The 20,117-nt window shown below is 40.0% G+C and overlaps 2 protein-coding genes across 7 annotated transcripts in view; both read right to left on the minus strand.

Annotated features, from left to right (window-relative positions):
• Positions 1 to 20,117, minus strand: part of LOC113167129 (C4b-binding protein alpha chain-like) — a 34,402-nt gene that overhangs the window by 747 nt on the left and 13,538 nt on the right. For both annotated transcript variants that reach the window (XM_026367529.1, XM_026367530.1), the window contains 6 exons: positions 2,134 to 2,229; positions 1,831 to 2,019; positions 1,561 to 1,660; positions 1,409 to 1,482; positions 1,141 to 1,320; positions 849 to 1,028 (listed from right to left, as the gene is read on the minus strand). In XM_026367529.1, coding sequence (XP_026223314.1) covers positions 849 to 1,028; positions 1,141 to 1,320; positions 1,409 to 1,482; positions 1,561 to 1,660; positions 1,831 to 2,019; positions 2,134 to 2,188 — 778 coding nt within the window. In that variant the 5' untranslated portion in view covers positions 2,189 to 2,229. The remainder of the gene's footprint in view (positions 1 to 848; positions 1,029 to 1,140; positions 1,321 to 1,408; positions 1,483 to 1,560; positions 1,661 to 1,830; positions 2,020 to 2,133; positions 2,230 to 20,117) is intronic.
• Positions 2,542 to 19,425, minus strand: LOC113167125 (sushi, von Willebrand factor type A, EGF and pentraxin domain-containing protein 1-like). 5 transcript variants are annotated; one of them, XM_026367515.1, is made up of 28 exons: positions 19,324 to 19,425; positions 18,068 to 18,159; positions 17,759 to 17,947; positions 17,543 to 17,642; positions 16,424 to 16,497; positions 16,154 to 16,333; positions 15,523 to 15,711; positions 15,193 to 15,292; positions 14,076 to 14,149; positions 13,806 to 13,985; positions 13,175 to 13,363; positions 12,845 to 12,944; positions 11,727 to 11,800; positions 11,457 to 11,636; positions 10,826 to 11,014; positions 10,496 to 10,595; positions 9,378 to 9,451; positions 9,108 to 9,287; positions 8,477 to 8,665; positions 8,147 to 8,246; positions 7,820 to 7,893; positions 7,550 to 7,729; positions 7,147 to 7,335; positions 6,860 to 6,959; positions 6,639 to 6,712; positions 5,519 to 5,557; positions 5,347 to 5,395; positions 2,543 to 5,059 (listed from the first exon to the last, which is right to left on the minus strand). In XM_026367515.1, exons 2-28 carry the CDS (start codon positions 18,123 to 18,125, stop codon positions 5,029 to 5,031), a joined length of 3,255 nt encoding a protein of 1,084 aa, XP_026223300.1. In that variant the 5' UTR covers positions 18,126 to 18,159; positions 19,324 to 19,425; the 3' UTR covers positions 2,543 to 5,028. The 5 variants fall into 5 exon arrangements, 4 of the variants coding, with proteins under 4 accessions (XP_026223304.1, XP_026223300.1, XP_026223301.1 ...); XM_026367516.1 differs by lacking the exon at positions 19,324 to 19,425 and adding an exon at positions 18,395 to 18,574; XR_003299264.1 differs by lacking the exon at positions 19,324 to 19,425 and having other exon boundaries at positions 5,005 to 5,059; positions 5,519 to 5,622; positions 18,068 to 18,382.

The following is a 20,117-nucleotide window of genomic DNA, read 5'->3' on the forward strand; positions in this document are numbered from 1 at the left end:
TTAATATTGCTGTGTCCCAAATATACCCTTATGGAGGACTGCCTGCAGAATCAGGTTTTTAACACGGTGACGCAACACGAGAGCAGTGAATAACACTGATTTTTCTCTTTATAGTTCCTTTTTGTTCTCAAAATCAACGTGTTAGAATAGTATAGAATAATGGCCAAATTGTGAGGGCTTGCCTTGGATAAGAGATACATGGATGTAGTGGGACGCTTTGGGTAATGTTCTGCTGGGAAACCTTGGGTCCAGCCATCCACGCGGATGTTACTTTGACATGTACCCCCCTATCTAAGCATTGTTGCACACCATGTACACCCTTTCATGTATTTCCTGATGGCTGTGGCCTCTTTAAGCAGGATAATGCACCCGGCCACAAATCAAAAATGGCTCAGGAATGATTTGATGAGCACAACAACGAGTTGAAATGGTCTCTTCTCAAATAAGCTCAACCCATGAAGGCCCCGTCCAGATCTGACCTTTGAAATGAGGTCATCGCTCAGGCCTCGTTTACAGTTCTGTAATTTATGCAAATTCATGCAAGGTACTGGCTCCTTTTCTAAAACGTCCTCTCAGAAACAAACAACATAAAATCTAAACAACTACAATATTTAATCACTTCTTAAAAGAAAATGGAGTAATTTCACTAAATATACAAGCAGATTTAAAACAAACAAAAAAAAACACTGAGGCTATAGCAACATTCTGTCTTATTTTAACTCCTTCAAACTTTAAAACCACAAATATTTAGGCATTTAAAATATGATCTGACTAAACCAATCACATATATGAATATGATGAGGTGAATCTTATATTAAATATTTTGGTACATGTCATTTGTGACTTACGTTCACATGTTGGAAGTCCAGGTGACCATTTACTGTTTATGTCACATGTCTGGAACGGCTCTCCTTTCATAGTGTATCCAGATTTGCACCCAAGTTTCACTGCAGACAAGTATCTATAAGGGGGTCGAGCACCGTCAATCCATTCACCGTTGACAACATCAGGATTTTCACATTGAACCACTGCAGGAAAGTAATTGGAAAATTAAAGTTAACACAGTTGTTAATTTGTCCACATTGAAAAATGTTGGGGAAAAGAGGAAAAAAAGGGAGAAACAACAACACAAACACTTACTGACACATTTTAGAGGATCAGGTTTGAAGGTTCCATCTGCTGAACATGATGTTGATGTTGATCTACTGAGTGTATAATCTTTTTTACAGCTGTACTGTACAACATCTCTGTATGAATACTCTTCACTGACTGGACTGAAAGCACCGTTCACAATCTCAGGTGGAGCATTACATTTCACCACTGCAAAATAAAACCATGTATCAGAATGGAAACAGACACTGTTTTTCTTTAATCTTGTGTCTTGTAGCGACACATGCAGATCACCAACCTTCACATACAGGCAACCTGTCCCTCCACCCCTGGACCCCACAATAGATTTCACTTTTACCAATCAACATGTAGCTAAGAAGAAAACAAAGATTGACTTCAGACAACTGAACTCTGACCATGAACCATCAGAGTTTTCAGTTTATTACTAACCCAGTGTCACATCTGATCACAGCTTTATCACCGAACTCCGTCCCTTCAGGATAATCAACATGTCCATTTGTCACTTCTCCAGCAGAACCACAGCTCTTCTCTGAATAAACAGAAAACTATTATACAGATTCCTTTTGTCCTCCTCAACTAAAAGAACATTCAACTCTTAATAGGTTTTTATTTATTCTTCTGTATCAGAGAATGTTACCAAACCAATTCTCAAATTCTGCTGCTCTTAATAAGCTGAAATAAAAAATTAAGTGTTAATACTCTCGCATCTCAGCCTCACAGGACTCCAACTGCCAGCAGTACAAGTGATGCTTGGAGACCCTCCTGCAGATATGTAGCCAGGATCACAGGTAAAGGAAACTTTGATCCCATCTGGGAACGTTTGCAAAAGGATGTCACTGTCCCTCAAGCTCATGTGGTCTCCTGGTACAGGTCTGGAACAGTCTTGAGCTGTAATGACAAAGAAAGAAAGAGAAAGATGAGCAGCAGAAGTGAGGACAAGTGAATCAAAGACCGAACACCAGCTTCTGAATCTAATCACACACTGAGCTTATCCACACTCACCTTGAGCAGTAATAGCAAGGAGACAGCACAGGAGAAGGAAGTAAGCAACGCCCATGATAGTATCTGCTAAGTCTGACTGAAGTCACTGAGAACCTTCTGGTGAACAAAAACTAATTTACATAGTAATATAGTGTTTTATAAAGAGCAGAGTGGCCAGTTGGCCAAAGGACCACACTCATCAGGGGCCCTGTGAAGGAGTTTACATTACACATTACTGTACATTTTAAAAAAAGAACATTTTTCATTTTACTAAGAATATTTATTTAAAACAGTAACCACTATTCTGAAATGTGATATTCTACATTAAGCAGTCATTGTGAATTGTACATTTATTGTTGCAGTGTAGTGTTCCAACTGTGTTGTCTGTCTGATACCCCTTCGAGGGGGTCCCCTGACCTATCTTTTGCTTTTCTGTTTTAGTGGACTTTGTCGAACAAGATCCAAAATGAACGGGAGCCAATGCAAAGATTGAACCGACAAGTTGTTTTTCTCACTAAAGCTGCACAAGTCATAGAAGCAACGACTTTAAATGCACCAATGACCTTTGCGGAATTAGCCATTAACAGCAGCAGCCTGGCCAGAGCTCTGAGCTGATGATGATGAACAGTTGCTGATGGTTTTAAAGAACCAGCAGGAATAAAAAGTAGTTCAAAGGTCAGACACCTTCCCTCACACTGTTAATTAATGAATACTCGTAATGCACCGTCTTTGAAATTTGTTTCATATGAGTTTTACAGACAGCTTTGTTTAGAACATGTGCACCAGGTTTATGTTGTTTATTATTTTTCAGAGTGGAAATTTTAACTGGCCACAGAGTCCAGTATCAGAGCTATAGGAAATCAATACTGATGAAATCCTGTGTTGACACAGTTTGTCAGGAGTGAAGCTCTGTTTGTTTACACCGGGGTCACCTGAGATTCTTCACTAGTGTAACATTAGATGTTAAATGTGTTTTTACCGGTGAAGCTTACTCTGTGTATATTCACATTTCTAATTAACAGTATCACTACGTATAAGCGTCTCTGGCTCAGTTGACAATGATGTTAAAGATGGTTGATTGTGAGTATGTAGACTGTGATGAGAGCTGCAAACCTCCTTTAAACTGCTAATCATGTCCATCTGTGTGTTATCACAGAGATGTGGAAATGTCTCTGATGCACAGGTGGATTTGTTGAGGACAGTTTGTCACAGTCTTCTTTGTGGTGATTTATTTAATCTTTATGAAACTGTGATCAATATGCACTCCATTATTCACTGATGCAGGATGTTCCTCTGACTAAGCTCCTGGAAAAATGTTGTTTGGACAAACGAGTGTCTTGAATGTATGCTGGGTACAATGAAATCTCAAGACTAGCAAGGCATCCTGGAGCAAAACATGCTGCCCACTGTCAGGAAGCTTGGTCTCAGTCACAGATTGTGTGTCCTTCAACAGGATAATACACAACTAGAAACGAGTGACGAATGACTAAGAACAAATCACTGGACTGTTCTGAAGTGGCCTTCAATGAGTCCTGATCTAAATCACATTGAACATCTGTAGAAAGAGCTGAAATATGTAGGCACCCTACAAACCTGAGACAGCTCCCGAGGAGTGGACCAAAATACATGTGGACAGGTGCAGAAGTCTCATTTAGAGTTACAGAAATCACTTGATTACAGTAATTGTCTTAAAGTTAATTAATCAAGTTAGGGGAACCATCATTTATGTCCAGGACAGATTCATTAGTTTGTTTTTCTAAATGGATGTCACTGTCCTTCAATGTCCTTGTTGTCTACTGGCACAGGTCTGGAACAGTACTGAGCTTTATAAAAGAGGAACAGGAACAAAAGACGAGCATTAGAAGTGAAACAAATACATCAAAGACCAGCTTGTGTATCCGCACATCACACTAAGAGGGAACAAGCAAAGCCCATGATGGTATCTGATCTGATCATGAAGTCTGACTGAGCTTTTTTTGGGGGGAAGAGAAATTCACATTAGAGTACAACATTTAGATAATTAACTTATATAAGAGAGTGGGTAAAACTGTCGAAGCACAATAAATGACTTTATGGGGTACTGTATCCTGTTAGGTTGAGCCAGACAGAGTTCATTATCAAAATTGAAGAATACATGGGACGTCATCGATCTGTGTCACATTTTGAATTAGTGGCAAGATTTAGGTTCCACTGTGCTCAATTCTACAGCAGAGAGAAAACACAAGCACAAAAACCTGGTGCTCAAATGCATTTAGGTAGAGGAACGGAGGAAGGTATCCCAAGAGTTGCAAGAGGAAGGACATCATGGTTAATTAATAAGTACATATGTTTTATATAGATTAGTAGACAATATTTGGATACTATATTTTTATGCAGAGGTTTTAAGTAGAACTATTTTCCAGTCTGTGTCAAATCCACAAGGTGGCACACTAATGTAAAATAGTGTTTTCACTCCAGTTCTATTTCTTTAAATTTAAGCTTAAAGAATCTGGGACCTTCTGTTAAAACACAGCTGTACTGTATGTTTTCTTTGTTTGTTTTAGTGACATTGTAGGAAGAGGTTTGTTTGTGCAATCAACAGGCAAACACAGTTAGTGACACAGAACTTGAAGCTTTAATGAAACATGCTTCATTTAGAGGCAATATTTTACACCTCTTTAACAGATCCCATTATTCTGTGGTAGAAGATCAATTTGTACAAGACTGAAGGGAGTCGTACGTCCGCTAGACGCCTCTTTTACACCAACAAAAACGCGTTAACCATTTAAGTTACAAAGCACAGTCGTGCCTGACACAAGTCAACACACAGGTTACAGGTACATGCAGTCTTCATAAGCATCAAACAAATGAATCCATGTAATCATCTCTGCCATGCACACTGACGGCACGAGAACGAGGACTTGTCCGCTGAGTCAGTCATATTGGCCCCACAGGACTGGGATGGTTACTACAGAAAAGAGAAGAGAAGCATAGAAAACAAATGTAAATTAGATATTTTTAGAAAAAAAAAAAAAAAAAAAGGCTAAAAAGAGAAAGAGAGGTTAAAACACTGACATGCTGACCATTGAACATGTCAGGTATTTACAAAAGAAAAGCCAAAAAGCCTGAAGCTGGAGAAGCCACGACAGGGATCAGTGCATGTTAATGGTTTGAGCTGAGATGCAAACAGAGAAATGATTAGAGGAATGCATTCAATTCAAGGGTTAATCTGCACAGTGGAATAAAACGTGTTACCCTTGTCTTGCAATGATCATCGCTGCAGCTCCAATGAGAACGCTAATACCTATTGTGATGAGGAAGAAAACAATCTAAATGTTATGTAAAATGGGATAAGAGGACATGCATTAAAAACGGTGAGATTAGTAACAAAAGCTTTTTATGTCTATTGTTCAAACATGAATCTTACCGGCGACAGAGGCCAGAACCACAGAGTTATTTCCACTGGCTGTAATAAAACCACAAGACATCACTGTGGTCACTCATCAGGTTTGTCACATGAGCCTGGAGCAGCTTTGAAACAGAGGTTAAATGATCTGTAACACTACAGTAACTTCCATATATTTTAATAATTAGCATATAATTTATATTCTTTATTTATTTTATTTTTTTTTATTGAAAACTGTAGTTGTAGGTGAATTTCAATGTTCTGGACTGTGTTCTTTAAGAGACCGGGCACTCACCTCTCCACCACCAGATGTACAGTCAAAGCTTTAAATATCAATTCAAACTGAACCGAGAAAAGTTGTGTAAGTGTCTCTAGCATCTCTACTTTTAGAAAACTCTCTTTCCTCACGGTTGAATCTGTTTGTTCTTCACCAAATTTGATGATGTTAGACGTGAAATCTTTTTCAGTTGCACGCCATATTATCTCTCTGTGACTTAGATCATTTGGACACAGTGTCCCCTGAATCATGATCTGGTGATGTCTTCAAAACCGACTACTGGATCACTTACAACTGCTGTAGGTTCTCTCCAGCTCTCAGAGCGCTGCAGTCAAACGTCTCTTAAAGAAATATCACTTTGTAATTATCACTCTATTTCATATCTGCCCTTTTCTCCAAACTATTAGAACACGCTGTGTCTCTTGGTCCATTTATCTAAAACACTGCTAGAGACCTTCCAGCCTGCCCCAAAGCCTCAGTCCCTTCAGGACACAGTGTAAAACCCTCTGCTCATCTCTCTGCGCCGGCTCCCAGTGGCTGTCTGCATCACGTTCACAGCTTCTCGTGGCACTTTGCTGTGAGGCTCTCCTCCCTGATTTAACTTCTTTGCTTGTGTCATACCTGGCTTATGACTCTGCCAAATAACTAAATGTAACTGCAGCTACTTGACAGTGACTCTGTGATCCAGTGAGTTTAGACCATAGGAGGTGTTGACAGCACGTCTCCAGATTAAGATAATATTCAAAAGGATATTTCTAGTAAAAATGATTTTGTGAACATAAACATTTGGTATCAGTTTTATGAAGAAAACTCCAGACCCTCACCCCTTTTTTAGGATTCCTATGACCAAACAAAATCACCAACCTTCACATATAGGCAGCGAGCCGCTCCACCCTTGGTCTCCACAAGTGATTTCACTCGCACCAGCCAGTGTGTAGCTAATGAGGAAACAAAGACCTTTGACTTTGAAAAGAGCCAATAGTCAGCAGGTCTTACTGAAAACCTACTGTGATGAGAACAGTTGATATTTGATTAGCACTCTCCAGAACATTTTACAAACTAACTCTACTTAGTTTCTCACTAACCCACTGTCACACACGATCACAGCTTTATCACCAAACTCCTTTCCTTTAGGGTAATCAATACGTCCATTTGTCACTTTTCCTGCGAGGCCACAGCTCTTCTCTGAAAACAGAAAACTCTCGAATATTAAATTCATCCTTCAAAAATAATACTGATAACATTATGTACATATTACTCAACTGACTGGTTACTTGAGTCACCCATTAGAAAAAAAACCATAGATATAATATTACTATTTACTACAAATACTGCGATATTGCTGGTGTAAAACTCAAGTGCTAATATTCACTTTTGCATCTCAGCGTCACAGGACTCCAACTGCCAGCAGCACAAGTAACGACTGGAGACCCTGCTGCAGACGTGTAGCCAACATCACACGCAAAAGAAACTTTAGTCCCATCAGGGAATTTCTCTAAATAAAAGATGTTTTCCTTCACGTTCATGTTGGGCCCTGGCACAGGTCTGGGACAGTTCTGATCTGTAAGTAAAAAGAAAGAATGAGAGAACGAGAAAGATAAGAAGAGGTGAGTTTAACAAAGATCCATCACCGGCACATGGCACAATAGGCCAAATAAGAAATCAGCATAAAATGAGGATCTTTACACTGAACCACTGCTGGCACACAAAATGGAAAATGAACGTTAACAAACCATCAGTCACAGTTGTGAATACACAAAAAAAAAAACCCTTACCAACACATGCTGGAGGATCGGGTTTGAAGGTTCCATCTTCTGAACACGTTCTTGTCTTTGATCCAATGAGGGTGTAATATTTTTCACAGCTGTACTGTACAACATCCAAATACACATAACTGTCTTTGCTTGGAGTGAAAGCACCATTTACAATCTCAGGTGGAGGATCACAAGTCACCACTGCAAAATAAAAACATGTATTAGAATGAAAACAGACACTGAGTTTTTATTTAGTCTCGTCTCTGGTATCAACACACACATGTCACCAACCTTCACAATCAGGTAATCTGCCGCTCCACCCGTGATCTCCACAAATTCTTTCACTTTCACCAACCAACGTGAAGCTAATTAGAAAACAAAGAAGTCTGACTTCAGAACAGCACATTTCAAAAAGGATCTGTGTCAGTCCTAACATGTCACACGACATCACTGAACAGTCAGCGAGTCACTTTGAATGCAGAACGTTTCGTGTTTGATTGGTAAATATGATGGTTGCTGACATTTTAGTGTTGTGATGAACTACTCTCCAGTCTACATTATATTTTAAAAACTCAGTCTCTGAAAATGAACCATGAGAGTTTATAATTTATTACTAACCCAGTGAAACATGTGATCACAGCTTTATCACCAAACTCCGTCCCCTCAGGATAATCAACATGTCCATCTGTCACTTCTCCAGCAGGGCCACAGTTCTTTCCTGAAAACAGAAAACTCTTGAGAATTTAATCATTCTCATAAACATTACTCAATAAGAACACGTCCAACTGACTTAACGGTCTAGTGACTGGTGATATTACTTGTCCCTAATCTAAATGAGCATACCTATGTTCTACATGTTCTCCTCCCACAGTGTTGCATACTGATGCTAAATCTCCCTTTTGCTTCACTAATTCATGCACTAGGTAAAAATCAAGTGTCAATATTTACTCTCGCACTTCAGCGTCACAGGACTCCAACTGCCAGCAGCACAAGTAACGACTGGAGACCCTGCTGCAGACGTGTAGCCAACATCGCAGGCAAAAGAAGCTTTAGTCCCATCAGGGAATTTCTCTAAAAGCATTTTGTTGCCCTTTACGTTCATGTTGGGTCCTGGCACAGGTCTGGGACAGGTTTGATCTGTAAAGGAAAATGAAGAAAGAGAAAGAAAGATGGACAAGCCAATAAAAATGAAACATCAGCTTTTGTCACAATTAGCTTCATAAGAAATTGGTATTAAATCAAATCAAATTTAAACACAATAGCAGACAAAGGTCTAGATAGATAGATACTTTATCAATCCCAGAAGGGAAATTCAGGTGTTGCAGTAGCAACATTACAGAGAGAAACATCCATACACAAGCAGAAGATTATAAAAATAATATACACATGTAAGCACATCTAACAGAACAAGAGAGAAATCAAATTGCACGTTCAAGTTAAATGTACAACTATTAAGCATTCTGTGCAGTCGTATGTTGAGATGATTGAAGGAATTTGAAAATTGCATATGTCTTATGTCTGAATACAGTCATTGTATAGGGTGATGGCTGTTGGCAGGAATGACTTCCTGTACACTCACCGATACATGTTGGATGATCGGGTTTGAACGTTCCATCTTCTGAACATGTCCTCGATTTTGATCCAATGAGGGTGTAATAGTTTTCACAGCTGTACTGTACAGCATCCAAATACACATAACTGTCTTTGCTTGGAGTGAAAGCACCATTTACAATCTCAGGTGGAGGATCACAAGTCACCACTGCAAAACAAAAACATTTATTAGAATGGAAACAGATACTGAGTATTTACTGGGTCATGTGTCTTGTATTAACACACACAGATCACCAACCTTCACATTCAGGCAACCTGTGACTCCACCCGTGATCTTCACAAGTGATTTCTCTTTCACCAACCAACGCGTAACTAATTAGGAAGCAAAGAAGACTGATTTCAAACATTTCACTTAAAGATGGATCTCATCTATCTTACCTCCAGCGTTTCACATTATAAAGCTCACTGAACACTTCATTTGATTAGAACAAGGTGTTTCATTGTAAAAAATAATGAGAGCTGGCATTGTAATGGTCAAATCAGTATAAAAAATTGCCTTTGCCAACCAGTTTTAATTGAAGTATCGAATCAGTTCCTCCTGAGTGGACATTTCTAGAGATTTCTAGTGACAGTGCTGATCTGGCCATATTTCAAAGGACCATTATCAGTCAAAGTAAAGCTGATCCAATTCCAGTATACATTTAGCTTTACTATTCTGTATTTGAGCAGATTAAGACTCTGAATGCTCCCTGAACACCTTGCAAACACGCTGACATCCTGCTAAACATAAAGTGCACACCCAAAGTCAAGAGAGAGTTCCACTGATGACGAGAAGAAAGGAAAGATCCGATTTCTGTGATACTGTTTAGGATTTGTAGGCCTCAGGGAGACGCTACTAATTCTCAGGAGACTCATGGAACTTCTGGACCAGGTGGGATGTCAAGGAGGAACACTGCAAACATCTGGGGGGGGGTTGAATGGTGCATGCTGGTAACCCCATCATTGTGTTTTTAGAGCCGTGTGTCATCAGAAAAGCAATGATAGGAAAAGCCATGCGACTGGATGATGGAACCTAAGGATGTAGTATAAATGCAAAAGAGTAGAGGACCAAGAACTGAGCCCTTTGGCACACCAGTGAGGAGAGGAGGAGAGGCAGTGAGAGTTAGAAACCTGCCCCTGCCAAGATACCTTAAAGGTACGTCTAGACAAGTAGGACTTAAGCCAGGCCAGAGCTGTCACAGTGATGCCCAAGTCAGAAAGGGTTGAGAATCTTGTGATCGACTGTGTCAAAGGCTGCAGAATGACCAAGTGGATATTCCTGAGACTGATGTTCACAAGAATTAAACAGACTAACAGACAGATGACCCTAAAACATAATACCCAATGAACCATCACACTTTTCAGTTTATTACTAACCCAGTGTCACATGTGATCACAGCTTTATCACCAAACTCCGTCCCTTCAGGGTAATCAATACGTCCATTTGTCACTTCTCCAGCAGGGCCACAGTTCTTTCCTGAAAACAGAAAACTCTTGAGAATGTAATCATTCTCATAAACATTACTCAATAAGAACACGTCCAACTGACTTAACGGTCTAGTGACTGGTGATATTACTTGTCCCTAATCTAAATGAGCATATCTATGTTCTACATGTTCTCCTCCCACAGTGTTGCATACTGATGCTAAATCTCCCTTTTGCTTCACTAATTCATGCACTAGGTAAAAATCAAGTGTCAATATTTACTCTCGCACTTCAGCGTCACAGGACTCCAATGGCCAGCAGCACAAGTAACGACTGGAGACCCTGCTGCAGACGTGTAGCCAACATCGCAGGCAAAAGAAGCTTTAGTCCCATCAGGGAATTTCTCTAAAAGCATTTTGTTGCCCTTTACGTTCATGTTGGGTCCTGGCACAGGTCTGGGACAGGTTTGATCTGTAAAGGAAAATGAAGAAAGAGAAAGAAAGATGGACAAGCCAATAAAAATGAAACATCAGCTTTTGTCACAATTAGCTTCATAAGAAATTGGTATTAAATCAAATCAAATTTAAACACAATAGCAGACAAAGGTCTAGATAGATAGATACTTTATCAATCCCAGAAGGGAAATTCAGGTGTTGCAGTAGCAACATTACAGAGAGAAACATCCATACACAAGCAGAAGATTATAAAAATAATATACACATGTAAGCACATCTAACAGAACAAGAGAGAAATCAAATTGCACGTTCAAGTTAAATGTACAACTATTAAGCATTCTGTGCAGTTGTATGTTGAGATGATTGAAGGAATTTGGAAAATGCATATGTCTTATGTCTGAATACAGTCATTGTATAGGGTGATGGCTGTTGGCAGGAATGACTTCCTGTACACTCACCGATACATGTTGGAGGATCGGGTTTGAACGTTCCATCTTCTGAACATGTCCTCGATTTTGATCCAATGAGGGTGTAATAGTTTTCACAGCTGTACTGTACAGCATCCAAATACACATAACTGTCTTTGCTTGGAGTGAAAGCACCATTTACAATCTCAGGTGGAGGATCACAAGTCACCACTGCAAAACAAAAACATTTATTAGAATGGAAACAGATACTGAGTATTTACTGGGTCATGTGTCTTGTATTAACACACACAGATCACCAACCTTCACATTCAGGCAACCTGTGACTCCACCCGTGATCTTCACAAGTGATTTCTCTTTCACCAACCAACGTGTAACTAATTAGGAAGCAAAGAAGACTGATTTCAAACATTTCACTTAAAGATGGATCTCATCTATCTTACCTCCAGCGTTTCACATTATAAAGCTCACTGAACACTTCATTTGATTAGAACAAGGTGTTTCATTGTAAAAAATAATGAGAGCTGGCATTGTAATGGTCAAATCAGTATAAAAAATTGCCTTTGCCAACCAGTTTTAATTGAAGTATCGAATCAGTTCCTCCCGAGTGGACATTTCTAGAGATTTCTAGTGACAGTGCTGATCTGGCCATATTTCAAAGGACCATTATCAGTCAAAGTAAAGCTGATCCAATTCCAGTATACATTTAGCTTTACTATTCTGTATTTGAGCAGATTAAGACTCTGAATGCTCCCTGAACACCTTGCAAACACGCTGACATCCTGCTAAACATAAAGTGCACACCCAAAGTCAAGAGAGAGTTCCACTGATGACGAGAAGAAAGGAAAGATCCGATTTCTGTGATACTGTTTAGGATTTGTAGGCCTCAGGGAGACGCTACTAATTCTCAGGAGACTCATGGAACTTCTGGACCAGGTGGGATGTCAAGGAGGAACACTGCAAACATCTGGGGGGGGGTTGAATGGTGCATGCTGGTAACCCCATCATTGTGTTTTTAGAGCCGTGTGTCATCAGAAAAGCAATGATAGGAAAAGCCATGCGACTGGATGATGGAACCTAAGGATGTAGTATAAATGCAAAAGAGTAGAGGACCAAGAACTGAGCCCTGTGGCACCCCAGTGACAAGAGGAGGAGAGGCAGTGAGAGTTAGAAACCTGCCCCTGCCAAGATACCTTAAAGGTACGTCTAGACAAGTAGGACTTAAGCCAGGCCAGAGCTGTCACAGTGATGCCCAAGTCAGAAAGGGTTGAGAATCTTGTGATCGACTGTGTCAAAGGCTGCAGAATGACCAAGTGGATATTCCTGAGACTGATGTTCACAAGAATTAAACAGACTAACAGACAGATGACCCTAAAACATAATACCCAATGAACCATCACACTTTTCAGTTTATTACTAACCCAGTGTCACATGTGATCACAGCTTTATCACCAAACTCCGTCCCTTCAGGGTAATCAATACGTCCATTTGTCACTTCTCCAGCAGGGCCACAGTTCTTTCCTGAAAACAGAAAACTCTTGAGAATTTAATCATTCTCATAAACATTACTCAATAAGAACACGTCCAACTGACTTAACGGTCTAGTGACTGGTGATATTACTTGTCCCTAATCTAAATGAGCATACCTATGTTCTACATGTTCTCCTCCCACAGTGTTGCATACTGATGCTAAATCTCCCTTTTGCTTCACTAATTCATGCACTAGGTAAAAATCAAGTGTCAATATTTACTCTCGCACTTCAGCGTCACAGGACTCCAACTGCCAGCAGCACAAGTAACGACTGGAGACCCTGCTGCAGACGTGTAGCCAACATCGCAGGCAAAAGAAGCTTTAGTCCCATCAGGGAATTTCTCTAAAAGCATTTTGTTGCCCTTTACGTTCATGTTGGGTCCTGGCACAGGTCTGGGACAGGTTTGATCTGTAAAGGAAAATGAAGAAAGAGAAAGAAAGATGGACCAGCCAATAAAAATGAAACATCAGCTTTTGTCACAATTAGCTTAATAAGAAATTGGTATTAAATCAAATAAAATTTAAACACAATAGCAGACAAAGGTCTAGATAGATAGATACTTTATCAATCCCAGAAGGGAAATTCAGGTGTTGCAGTAGCAACATTACAGAGAGAAACATCCATACACAAGCAGAAGATTATAAAAATAATATACACATGTAAGCACATCTAACAGAACAAGAGAGAAATCAAATTGCACGTTCAAGTTAAATGTACAACTATTAAGCATTCTGTGCAGTCGTATGTTGAGATGATTGAAGGAATTTGGAAAATGCATATGTCTTATGTCTGAATACAGTCATTGTATAGGGTGATGGCTGTTGGCAGGAATGACTTCCTGTACACTCACCGATACATGTTGGAGGATCGGGTTTGAACGTTCCATCTTCTGAACATGTCCTCGATTTTGATCCAATGAGGGTGTAATAGTTTTCACAGCTGTACTGTACAGCATCCAAATACACATAACTGTCTTTGCTTGGAGTGAAAGCACCATTTACAATCTCAGGTGGAGGATCACAAGTCACCACTGCAAAACAAAAACATTTATTAGAATGGAAACAGATACTGAGTATTTACTGGGTCATGTGTCTTGTATTAACACACACAGATCACCAACCTTCACATTCAGGCAACCTGTGACTCCACCCGTGATCTTCACAAGTGATTTCTCTTTCACCAACCAACGTGTAACTAATTAGGAAGCAAAGAAGACTGATTTCAAACATTTCACTTAAAGATGGATCTCATCTATCTTACCTCCAGCGTTTCACATTATAAAGCTCACTGAACACTTCATTTGATTAGAACAAGGTGTTTCATTGTAAAAAAATAATGAGAGCTGGCATTGTAATGGTCAAATCAGTATAAAAAATTGCCTTTGCCAACCAGTTTTAATTGAAGTATCGAATCAGTTCCTCCCGAGTGGACATTTCTAGAGATTTCTAGTGACAGTGCTGATCTGGCCATATTTCAAAGGACCATTATCAGTCAAAGTAAAGCTGATCCAATTCCAGTATACATTTAGCTTTACTATTCTGTATTTGAGCAGATTAAGACTCTGAATGCTCCCTGAACACCTTGCAAACACGCTGACATCCTGCTAAACATAAAGTGCACACCCAAAGTCAAGAGAGAGTTCCACTGATGACGAGAAGAAAGGAAAGATCCGATTTCTGTGATACTGTTTAGGATTTGTAGGCCTCAGGGAGACGCTACTAATTCTCAGGAGACTCATGGAACTTCTGGACCAGGTGGGATGTCAAGGAGGAACACTGCAAACATCTGGGGGGGTTGAATGGTGCATGCTGGTAACCCCATCATTGTGTTTTTAGAGCCGTGTGTCATCAGAAAAGCAATGATAGGAAAAGCCATGCGACTGGATGATGGAACCTAAGGATGTAGTATAAATGCAAAAGAGTAGAGGACCAAGAACTGAGCCCTGTGGCACACTAGTGAGGAGAGGAGGAGAGGCAGTGAGAGTTAGAAACCTGCCCCTGCCAAGATACCTTAAAGGTACGTCTAGACAAGTAAGACTTAAGCCAGGCCAGAGCTGTCACAGTGATGCCCAAGTCAGAAAGGGTTGAGAATCTTGTGATCGACTGTGTCAAAGGCTGCAGAATGACCAAGTAGATATTCCTGAGACTGATGTTCACAAGAATTAAACAGACTAACAGACAGATGACCCTAAAACATAATACCCAATGAACCATCACACTTTTCAGTTTATTACTAACCCAGTGTCACATGTGATCACAGCTTTATCACCAAACTCCGTCCCTTCAGGGTAATCAATACGTCCATTTGTCACTTCTCCAGCAGGGCCACAGTTCTTTCCTGAAAACAGAAAACTCTTGAGAATTTAATCATTCTCATAAACATTACTCAATAAGAACACGTCCAACTGACTTAACGGTCTAGTGACTGGTGATATTACTTGTCCCTAATCTAAATGAGCATACCTATGTTCTACATGTTCTCCTCCCACAGTGTTGCATACTGATGCTAAATCTCCCTTTTGCTTCACTAATTCATGCACTAGGTAAAAATCAAGTGTCAATATTTACTCTCGCACTTCAGCGTCACAGGACTCCAACTGCCAGCAGCACAAGTAACGACTGGAGACCCTGCTGCAGACGTGTAGCCAACATCGCAGGCAAAAGAAGCTTTAGTCCCATCAGGGAATTTCTCTAAAAGCATTTTGTTGCCCTTTACGTTCATGTTGGGTCCTGGCACAGGTCTGGGACAGGTTTGATCTGTAAAGGAAAATGAAGAAAGAGAAAGAAAGATGGACCAGCCAATAAAAATGAAACATCAGCTTTTGTCACAATTAGCTTAATAAGAAATTGGTATTAAATCAAATAAAATTTAAACACAATAGCAGACAAAGGTCTAGATAGATAGATACTTTATCAATCCCAGAAGGGAAATTCAGGTGTTGCAGTAGCAACATTACAGAGAGAAACATCCATACACAAGCAGAAGATTATAAAAATAATATACACATGTAAGCACATCTAACAGAACAAGAGAGAAATCAAATTGCACGTTCAAGTTAAATGTACAACTATTAAGCATTCTGTGCAGTCGTATGTTGAGATGATTGAAGGAATTTGGAAAATGCATATGTCTTATGTCTGAATACAGTCATTGTATAGGGTGATGGCTGTTGGCAGGAATGACTTCCTGTACACTCACCGATACATGTTGGAGGATCGGGTTTGAACGTTCCATCTTCTGAACATGTCCTCGATTTTGATCCAATGAGGGTGTAATAGTTTTCACAGCTGTACTGTACAGCATCCAAATACACATAACTGTCTTTGCTTGGAGTGAAAGCACCATTTACAATCTCAGGTGGAGGATCACAAGTCACCACTGCAAAACAAAAACATTTATTAGAATGGAAACAGATACTGAGTATTTACTGGGTCATGTGTCTTGTATTAACACACACAGATCACCAACCTTCACATTCAGGCAACCTGTGACTCCACCCGTGATCTTCACAAGTGATTTCTCTTTCACCAACCAACGTGTAACTAATTAGGAAGCAAAGAAGACTGATTTCAAACATTTCACTTAAAGATGGATCTCATCTATCTTACCTCCAGCGTTTCACATTATAAAGCTCACTGAACACTTCATTTGATTAGAACAAGGTGTTTCATTGTAAAAAAATAATGAGAGCTGGCATTGTAATGGTCAAATCAGTATAAAAAATTGCCTTTGCCAACCAGTTTTAATTGAAGTATCGAATCAGTTCCTCCTGAGGGGACATTTCTAGAGATTTCTAGTGACAGTGCTGATCTGGCCATATTTCAAAGGACCATTATCAGTCAAAGTAAAGCTGATCCAATTCCAGTATACATTTAGCTTTACTATTCTGTATTTGAGCAGATTAAGACTCTGAATGCTCCCTGAACTCCTTGCAAACACGCTGACATCCTGCTAAACATAAAGTGCACACCCAAAGTCAAGAGAGAGTTCCACTGATGATGAGAAGAAAGGAAAGATCCGATTTCTGTGATACTGTTTAGGATTTGTAGGCCTCAGGGAGACGCTACTAATTCTCAGGAGACTCATGGAACTTCTGGACCAGGTGGGATGTCAAGGAGGAACACTGCAAACATCTGGGGGGGGGTTGAATGGTGCATGCTGGTAACCCCATCATTGTGTTTTTAGAGCCATGTGTCATCAGAAAAGCAATGATAGGAAAAGCCATGCGACTGGATGATGAAACCTAAGGATGTAGTATAAATGCAAAAGAGTAGAGGACCAAGAACTGAGCCCTGTGGCACACCAGTGAGGAGAGGAGGAGAGGCAGTGAGAGTTAGAAACCTGCCCCTGCCAAGATACCTTAAAGGTACGTCTAGACAAGTAGGACTTAAGCCAGGCCAGAGCTGTCACAGTGATGCCCAAGTCAGAAAGGGTTGAGAATCTTGTGATCGACTGTGTCAAAGGCTGCAGAATGACCAAGTAGATATTCCTGAGACTGATGTTCACAAGAATTAAACAGACTAACAGACAGATGACCCTAAAACATAATACCCAATGAACCATCACACTTTTCAGTTTATTACTAACCCAGTGTCACATGTGATCACAGCTTTATCACCAAACTCCGTCCCTTCAGGGTAATCAATACGTCCATTTGTCACTTCTCCAGCAGGGCCACAGTTCTTTCCTGAAAACAGAAAACTCTTGAGAATTTAATCATTCTCATAAACATTACTCAATTAGAACACGTCCAACTGCTTCACTAATTCATGCACTAGGTAAAAATCAAGTGTCAATATTTACTCTCGCACATCAGCGTCACAGGACTCCAACTGCCAGCAGCACAAGTAACGACTGGAGACCCTGCTGCAGACGTGTAGCCAACATCGCAGGCAAAAGAAACTGTAGTCCCATCAGGGAACGCATCTAAAACACTGTCATTGCCCATCACGTTCATATTCTGTTCTGGCACAGGTCTGGGACACTGCAGATCTGCAGTGAAAAAGGGAGAAACGAACAGAGAAAGATCCACTAACCCTAACCCCGCAGCAGCAGTGAGGACGAGGTGGGTCCAGACCAGCGTCTACTTACACTAAACGTATCCACACTCACCTTGAGCAGTAACAGCAACACCAAGACAGCTGAGCAGAAGGAAACGAGCGATGTCCATGATGGTATCCTCTGAGTCTCACTGAGGCCGCTTTCTGGAAAAGAATTCCAGTTATTAGACACAGCTAAGATGTGTCATTTGATGTCTACGTTTGCATTTGATGTTTCTTTCTAGACGTGCTCCTGTAACAGTCACTTGTTAAAATTGTACAAATCCACTTGAAATATTGGCCTAGATCTTTAAATTAGAGGCAGTTTTAGTTGCTTATACCAAGTTAAAACCTAGGGGGGGATCTGTGTGAGCGTTCTTTTTTTTTCTGTGACACTAACTGAGAATGGAGTTCAGTGAGGATGACCTCGGTTCAGATTAGCAGCTGTCAGCGTGTTTATCTACACTCCCAGCTGCTGAAGAGACCAACCCCTCAGAAAGACACTCGCTGATTAGCTGAGAACACAGTAGCTCCATAAACTGGAATATAGAAAAACAGAAAAAAAGAATGTAATCTAGCGGCGATTCTGCTTGTCTTAAGTTGAGCGTTTTAGAACATCTTCACCAAACACTATCTTAAATATGTTAATATTATTAAAACTTCTAGTTTCCTCTCAGTGCGGTATCATTGGTTGTAAAACATGAACTTGTAGTTAACTACAATCACTGGTGAACCTACTGCTTTTTACAATAATGACCTTAGGTTTAGTTTTAACTGCTTTAAGTAGTTCCAATTATTTTACTACACAGTTTGAAAGAAATTCTTTTTTTAACGTTAAGAGTCAAATAACGATTGGGCCATAGATTGATGTTTGGAATGGAGGAGGACACATTTCTTTATTACATTCTACAAAGTACTGCAATAAACTAACAATGTCAGGTAAAAAGCACAATATATGTATCTGAAATATACCATAGAGACGTAACTATAGAAAAGCATTAGGTGAAAATAGTCCAAGTGATGTTGTTGTTGATGTTACAGGGGCCAGCTCGGCCACTGTCACCTGGCTGTGTCTGTGTCTGAGTATGGAGTTGAAGTTAGTTTAGCCCACTTTGCTGTTTCATCCTCAAACATACTTATTTTAAATTTGATTTTTCAACCTTTGTACAGTCCACTGCAGAGGTGGAAGAAGTACACAAATTTACTTTTTTTTTTTTCTCACAACTCCAGTGAGGACACGTGTTACGAGGATGCATGTGGTGCAGATGAAGTAAAAACAAAAGATGAAATGAAAACAACACGTCATAAATACTGTGAATAAACCCTTACTTTGTTCACGGGAGATTTACTGAGAGGCCATCTCTGTTTTCCAGGAACATCCTGTTAATATTTTTGCTGTTACACACGTTAACATGAGGTCAGGTTTACAGGGTTAAGGCTCTTGCACTGGTGCTAATGAGGGAGGAGACAAATTCTTGCTTCATGCTTCTGCTTCACTTGTCCCACCCAGATCTAAACCCGCTGCTCTTCTGCTCCCTGAGGTCCCTGACACTATGTTGACATGAACAAGCGGGATTTGTGAGATTCAGAAAGTTTTTTTTTTAATCAAATCAGATTAAAACTGTTGCATTCAGAAATTATTTTTCACCATATGCACGTTATCAGCCAAGAAAACTGGAGACTGAAGTTTAAAAAATAGTTAGTTACTTAGTCGCTTAGGGATAAAATCTTGACCAATGGATTTTGAAGCTTCAAATTGCGTGTTTACATCATTTATCAAACATTACCTGATTTACACCTGTAACATGGAGGAATGTCAGTTGTGTAGGATTTACGTTCATGTTGGAAGACCAGGTGACAGGTACCATTTACTGTATGGACCTGTCACAGGATGTTTTCATTCTAACACTTTTAAAGTAGTCGTTTAAAGAATTAGACGACTTACAGAACTGTATTCCTGTGTTAACAGTGCTTTCTGCTTCGTGAGTGCCTGAACAGAGAGCCAGAGGGCAGCACAGGGACCTCTGACTTCAGTGGATGGGAGCTGTCAGACAGGATGGACTGCACTTTGTTCAGCTGCTGCTTTTTTATATAAGTTAGACAGGCTGCTCGGTGGAATGATG

The sequence above is a fragment of the Anabas testudineus genome, chromosome 7, assembly GCF_900324465.2.
Source record: "Anabas testudineus chromosome 7, fAnaTes1.2, whole genome shotgun sequence".
Taxonomy (NCBI): Eukaryota; Metazoa; Chordata; class Actinopteri; order Anabantiformes; family Anabantidae; genus Anabas; species Anabas testudineus.

What these genes read in the sequence shown, in the direction of transcription:
- LOC113167125 (XM_026367515.1), bottom strand. Translation starts at nt 18,125, where the DNA reads ATGGACATCGCTCGTTTCCTTCTGCTCAGCTGTCTTGGTGTTGCTGTT. An exon ending in GTGATCACATGTGACACTGG is followed by an intron (nt 14,150 to 15,192) that starts GTTAGTAATAAA and finishes CTTCCTAATTAG; the next exon opens with TTACACGTTGGTTGGTGAAA. An exon ending in GGTTCTGGCCTCTGTCGCCG is followed by an intron (nt 5,396 to 5,518) that starts GTAAGATTCATG and finishes TCATCACAATAG; the next exon opens with GTATTAGCGTTCTCATTGGA.